Below are 7,252 nucleotides of genomic sequence, written 5' to 3' on the forward strand. Positions count from 1 at the left end.
ATTATTGACTCAACGGACAGGTGTTTGAGCAAACTCTGACAGATAGTGAAGGACAGGGAAGCCTGGCATTCTGCAGCCTGTGAGGTCACAAAGAATCAGGCACAAATTGGCAACTAAATAGACACAACACCTCTCTGTTTGCCTTTACTGCTGAGCTTTTCCATTTGTAATTTTCTAATTTCTGGTTGTGGTCCTTTTTTCTTTCTTTTTTTTTTTTTTCTTGTGCTTAGAGAAGTTCCCTTAAGATTTGTTTGCAAAGCTGTTCTTGTGGTGCTGAATTGCCTTAGCTGTTGCTTTTCTGTAAATCTTTTGATTTCTCCATCAAATTTGAATGTGAACCTTAAGGATTCTTATGTTGACTATGATGGCTACTCCATTTCTTCTAAGGGATTCTTGCCCACAGTAGTAGATATAAAGTTCATCTGAGTTAATTCACCCATTCCAATCCATTTTAGTTTGCTGATTCCTAAAGTATCGATGTTCACTCTTGCCATCTCCTGTTTGACCACTTCCAATTTTCCTTGTCTCCTGGACCTAACATAACAGGTTCCTATGCAATATTGCTCTTTACAGAATCAGACTTCGCTTCTATAACCAGTCACATCCATACCTGTATGCTGTTTTTGCTTTGGCTCTGTCTCTTCATTCTTTCTGGAGTTATTTCTACACTGATCTCCAGTAGCATATTGGGCACCTACTGACCTGGGGAGTTCATCAGTGTCCTATCTTTTTGCCTTTTCATACTGTTCATGCAATTCTCAAGGCAAGAATACTGAAGTGGTTTGCCATTCCCTTCTCCAGTGGACCACATTTGGTCATAACTCTCCATCATGACCCATCTCTTAGTTGGCCCTACATGGCATGGCTTATATTTGCATTGAATTAGATAAGGCTGTGGTCCATGTGATTAGATTGGTTAGTTGTCTGTGATTACAGTTTCTGTCTGTGTGCCCTCTCATGCCCTCTGCCTGTTCGTACTGTCTTACTGTGATTTCTCTGACCTTGGACGTGGGGTATCTCCTCTTGGCCGCTCACTGCTCCAGTGTGTCGCAGACTAAGAGGGAGTTTAGGGGTTTACAATTAAGAGGGACAAGCTACCATGTGTAAAATAGATGGACTACAGGGATGTATTGTATAACATAAAAAATTATAGCCACGGTCTTGTAATTTTTAAAAATTTTGTTTATTTTTAATTGGTGGAAAATTTTTCTAGGTTTCTGCTGTATAACACAAACCCATTATAATTATATATCTAATTATTTATGTATATAACTTATACTATATATAATTTACAGTTATGCATATATTTATACATAGATAATTATACATAGGATAATTTTATCCAATAAAATCAGGGTATTTATATATATATATATTCCCTTCCCTCTTGAGCCTCCCTCCCCTTCCCCTATCCTACCCTCCCAACTCTTTGAATAGAGTAAAATCTGCAGAAATACTTAATCACTATGCTGTTCACTTGAAACTAGTACAATATTGCAAACCAAGTATACCCAGATTTGAAAAGTTAAACAGTCTTAATCCATTGTCTTAATGCTCAGGGCATAGTATTCTTTTAATCAAACAATGTAGTTAGTGTCCCCTTTGCATTTCACTCAAGAAGAGAGTTAGAAGTCAAACTGACCCAGACCAAAGGAGGAGTACACACACATACACACAAAGGGAAGTGTAATAATTTTATGTGGGTTATGTACCTTTTTGATTAAACTTAACTTATAAATAAAGAGGCAATTAACTATCCAATTAAAATTATTATATTTACTTAGACAAAAAATTTTTAAGTAATATAGAGATCAGAAACCACTTTATGATTCAAGTGCCACATGCTTTATTTCCTTTATTTCCATGTGTTCAAAATGCTACATAATGTTTTATTCAGTTGTCTGCATATGATCACATTTTAATTGCTTTGAGACCAAAGCTTCTTTCTTAAGAGGACTGACTCACAATTAAAACCTATAATCTAGTCCCCATGGTTACCCAACTCGCTTTAAGGAAAGCAAAATAAAAAGGCAGTCATATGTATATGCTCAGAAGCTGGCTTGAATTTTTTGCAGAGAGGTAATTCAAAGTTGTATGACTTTTTATTTCATTTAAAAAGTGTAAATCTTTTTATTTTAAATTTCACCTGAGCTTATTAAGAATTCTAGTAAAAAGGAAAATAATGGACAGCACAACTAAGACTCTAAGAAGGAAGCTATAAATACCTGCTGCTGTCATTCACTGCTGTGGACAGGTACAATATATGCAACTATGTGGAATTAATTTGATAACATGCTTTGTAATGAGTGCAGTTGTTTTGGTCCACTTGCAAAACACTGCAAAAGCATTCTTAAGAATGTCATAGATGTCAAACTATTGGTTATTCACAGTAGGCACTGTTTTTGCTGCTTGAAGAACACTAGAGAGATTTCCGGATGGTGATGCGTGAATCTTGCTGTTGAAGAGTATACAGAGCAGTCTTGATGAGAAAAAAGGGCTTTTTAGTTAACCTTACATGCTTGTGCAGAGGATGACTGAGAACTCAGCAAGAATAGTTCTATACTTTGCATTTTGGATGTGAGTGGGCTAGAAGAGAAAGAATAGAATGTATATGCTGCATTTTCAGAAACTTAAGTGGACTATACAGACTTTGACCAGCAAACAGGGAGTTCCACAACCCAGATTCAGTACAATTGCTTATTGAAGTCCAATGCTTGTTCATTTGTCCACTAGTTTCCCCTTTACTACAGGCCCTCTGGAAATTGGTGATGGACAGGGAGGCCTGGCATTCTGCAGTCCACACAGTCTCAAAGAGCCAGATATGACTGAGCAACTGAACTGAACTGAACTGATAGTCACCCTGCTTGCTCTACTATATTATCCCAGGGTTTTATTTTTTCTATGTGTTAGTAACTTCATTAACACTTCTACTATTTCTTGTGAAATTTGGACAATGACATATTTGCAAGGAATACAGATTTAAGCATACAACATCTTTAATAAATGGCCAGAAATAATTGTACTTTGCTGACAGAGTTCATCCTGTTGGGATTAGCAGACACATTGGAGCTACAGACTATCCTTTTCTTTCTTTTTTTGGTGATTTACACACTTACAGTTGTGGGAAATATTGGAATGATCCTTTTAATCAGGACTGATTCTCGACTTCACACACCTATGTATTTCTTCCTGGCAATCCTGTCTTTTGCAGACGTTGGTTATTCATCCACCATCACTCCAAAGATGCTGGTAGTCTTTTTAACAGAGAAGAAAACCATCTCCTTTGCTGGTTGCTTTCTGCAGATGTATTTCTTTATAGCCTTTGCCACAATTGAATGCATCCTTTTTGGGTTAATGGCCTATGACCGCTATGTGGCCATATGCAACCCTCTCCTTTACTCCTTGATCATGTCCAGGACGGTCTGCCTGAAAATGGCCACAGGGGCTTTTGCACCAGGTCTGTTGAACTCCATGGTTCACACAGGTTATGTGAGCAGCTTGCCATTCTGCAGTTCCAATGTCATTCATCACTTCTTCTGTGACACTCCTCCAATTTTTAAGCTCTCTTGTTCTGACACACGCCTGTATGAAAGCATCTTGTCCACATTCGCTGGTGTGAATATAGTTGGAACTCTGCTGGTGACCCTCACCTCCTACTGCTACATTCTCTTCTCCATCTTCCATGTGCATGCAGGGGCGGGGAGGCGCAAAGCGTTCTCCACGTGTGCATCTCACCTGACAGCCGTCATCCTCTTCTATTCCACCTCCATCTACACTTATCTGAGACCAACTTCCAGCTACTCTTTGAATCAGGACAAAGTGGCTTCTGTGTTCTACACAGTGGTGATCCCCATGTTGAATCCTCTGATCTACAGCCTCCGGAATAAGGAAGTAAAGAAGTCTTTATGGAATGTGATTACTAGGAAAAGGGTCCCTTCATTACTGGGGTTGTTTGGATAATTTTCTGAACTAAATGGAGTATTTAATGAATTTTAAAATACTGGTTGAAGCTTACTATGATTGTGGGTTTCATTTTCTTAACCTTGTAGAGTAAATATTGAACTTTAAAATGCCGGATCAACTTACAATTTTTCATTAGAATATCTTTATGTAATCATGTTGTGTTTATATCCAAATATATGAATCCAACTGGAGATGGAAATTGCAACCCGTCTCCAGGATTCTTGCTTGGGAAATCCCATGAAAAGAGGAGTCTAGAGGTATTCTCTGTTTGTGGGGTTGCAAAGAATTGGACATGACTTAGCAACTAACCTTCATATGAAATTCTAAAACTTTCATCTAATTGTTCTATATTTCCACTGGGTTCTCAAAAGTACGATGTGTTTCAATGAAAGTTTGGTTAGAGAATAAAAAGGTTAATTATTGGGCTTCCCAGGTGGCATAGTGGTAAAGAATCTGCCTACCAATGAAAGAGATGCAGGGGACATGGGTTCGCCCTCTGGGTCAGGAGGACCCCCTGGAGAAGGAAATGGCAACCCCCTCCAGCATTTTTACCTGGAACATTCCCTGGGCAGAGGAGCTTGGTGAGCTGCAGTCTGCCACGGGGTAGCAGAGTGGGAAATGACTGAGTACCTGATCATTTAGAGACAAAGGTTACAGTATCATATAATCTAATCATATAGAGTATTTTTAAGATCCATTTAGCTTTTCCTTTGACCTTCTATGTCAGAATTAATGATTAGTATTAATAAGAGATAATGATACATTACATATGTCAAAAATACTTAAAATTGATTTCCATTTTAAGTTTTTGAATTATTTCCCCAGGGGATGCTTAAGGCATATTTCAATACTCAACTTTTAATTGTATCAGTAGACCTTTTATTTCCCTTCTCACCCTCATGCACATATATGTTCATTAAATAATAAGTATGAGCTTATACAAACATATACTGTCAAGAAAATTGCTGACTGACTGGAATGCACCAATTAAAGTAGCACTCTTTGGATCCCTTTCATTCTCCATAGATTTTCCAATGCTCTTCTCACTTTCTCTCTCCCAGACTGAGACATATGCACAAACCACAAGCACACACATTCAAATATGGCAATCTTTAAACAGTACATGGCTCCAAAGTCGGTAGGTCAATGCTCAGTGAATGAATGTGACACGTATTCTTTATAACAAGTTCATGGATTTCCTGTGTATGGGAATCTGTCATCAGTTAGCAATAAAAATGAGTTAAGTGTGTTTTAATGTTAAAGTTAAGCATTATATGAAGCTAGCTAGGAAGCTGGCTTAGTAGGACTCTGGAGGAAGCTGGGTGGGAGCCCGGACTTGCTGAGGAGACAGGACCTGAGACGCTGTCAACCTAACCTTACGGCCCGGCACGAAAGGTCGGTCCGCTCTAACATCCATCGCCCTGTGTCCACATAGGTGACCTTCACCAAAGGGATATTCATGAAGTCATCAATGCTGTCGGTTCACCCCTGCACCATGCTCTCACCCCAAAGGTCCAAATGGGTATCTGGTCCTGGAGGCCATGCAGGGGACTAATCAGGCTGTCTCAGAGATGGTTCACTCCTTCACTGAGCGACTCACCCACATTTTTCTGCACCAGCTGGCTGCTCATGGGCTGTGTTTTTCTGCATTCCTTGTCCTGAGTATTCAGTGAAATCATTTACATGGTCAAGATATTTCATTAATAAATATCAATATTATATTCCTTGATTCAAATACTTTAATTTCTAGTATAATTTAGAAATAGAAACAATGTTTGGGAGATTAAATCCATTTATTCTGTGATATAGGGCCTCCCTGGAAGCTCAGAGGTAAAGATCCTGCCTGTTAATGCAGGGAACACAGGTCTGATTCCTGAGTCAGAGAGATCCCCTGAAGAAGTAAATGGCAACCCACTCCAGTTTTCTTGCCTGGGGAAGCCCATGAACAGAGGAGCCTGGTGGGCTGCAGTCCATGGGATTACAAAGAGTCGGACATAACTGCGTGACTAAACACCAAATTCTGAGTTTTAGGTTATATGCATATCTTATTTTGAACCTTGTTCTCTAATCTCTAAGTCTAGTCTCTTATATTTAGCTACTTTCATTTGCAAAGTCTTTAAATATTTTCAACTTTGGGAAGAATTACCACTTAATTATATTTGTTAATTTTAATTAAGTGAATATGTACTGCTTATGTAACTCAAGATTATTTATTTAGCCTTTAATTGCTTGTGAAAATTATTTTAAAATCATATTTTCTTGCTCATTCAAAGAATTTATGTAAAACATATTCAGAATATTTTTTTATATTCTTTGACTCAAAAGAAATTTAGAATGTAAAAGCATTGAGACACCTAATTTTTAGTTTGATTTTATCCTTCTCTTCTTTAGAAGTTGACAATATTTATTAAACCCTCCCTTATGAATGTAGCATCCTTTTGCACCTTTTGCTGTTCACATTTTGTTCTGTTTTTCTAATGTCCCTGTCTTATTTCACTTAAACATTTAATGTTACCACCTACCACTTATCTACCATGTTTTGCCTTATTCAAGAGTTTTTGACTGTTTTATTTACTAAAGTTAATGAATTTTGAAACCCATGCCTTTATGCTTTGCTCAGTAATATTCATCAGCAATTTGAGAAAGCAAACACTAACTTGCAAAACCCGTGAATGTCATAAAGTTGGAAAATTAAGCAAACACACTGGAAAGGATGAAATAATCACAAAGATTCAAATATACAACCTCCCAAAAAGATGAAATTATTGGAGTCCTGCATTTAGGAAGAAGAAATGTGCAGAAACAGTAGGTATTAATATATAAAAATAATGTTTTATTTACATTTGTTAAATATAACTAACATGCACAAAAATAATTTTCATTAGTTCATTTGAAAATAGGAAGTCTTACAGTTTGTAAACAACTATTAGGTAAAGGGTAGTGGTGGTTTTAAGTGAAACAACAAGCCTGTTCAACTTCACACAACTCAAGTAAGTTAAAACGTAGTGTATTAACTTATAATTATGCTTTAAAAGACAAAGATAAGTGATGTTATGTCAAGAAGACAAAAATAAATGGTCGTGTGTATGGAAAAAAGTAGAATATAAAGTTGTTGAATAGATTTTAAAAGATACAATCTGCAGTAAAAGAAAGCACTATGAACTTTATTGAAAATAAGTAGATTTATTGAAATATATAAATTTATAAAAGCAATTTTAAAACAAATAGTCTTTTAGAAACTGTATGGAATATATCTCAGATAGAAGGTATGGCATCAGAAAGCAGAAAT

At 37.0% G+C, this 7,252-nt stretch overlaps 1 protein-coding gene across 1 annotated transcript; it reads left to right on the forward strand.

Annotated features, from left to right (window-relative positions):
- The first annotated feature begins 3,003 nt into the window (after positions 1-3,003).
- On the forward strand, positions 3,004-3,960 carry LOC136175588 (olfactory receptor 5F1-like). The gene has a single exon (XM_065945849.1). The coding sequence runs from the start codon at positions 3,004-3,006 to the stop codon at positions 3,958-3,960; it is 957 nt and encodes a 318-aa protein (XP_065801921.1).
- The last annotated feature ends 3,292 nt before the right edge of the window (positions 3,961-7,252 follow it).

This window comes from Muntiacus reevesi, chromosome 9 (genome assembly GCF_963930625.1).
Source record: "Muntiacus reevesi chromosome 9, mMunRee1.1, whole genome shotgun sequence".
Lineage (NCBI taxonomy): Eukaryota > Metazoa > Chordata > Mammalia > Artiodactyla > Cervidae > Muntiacus > Muntiacus reevesi.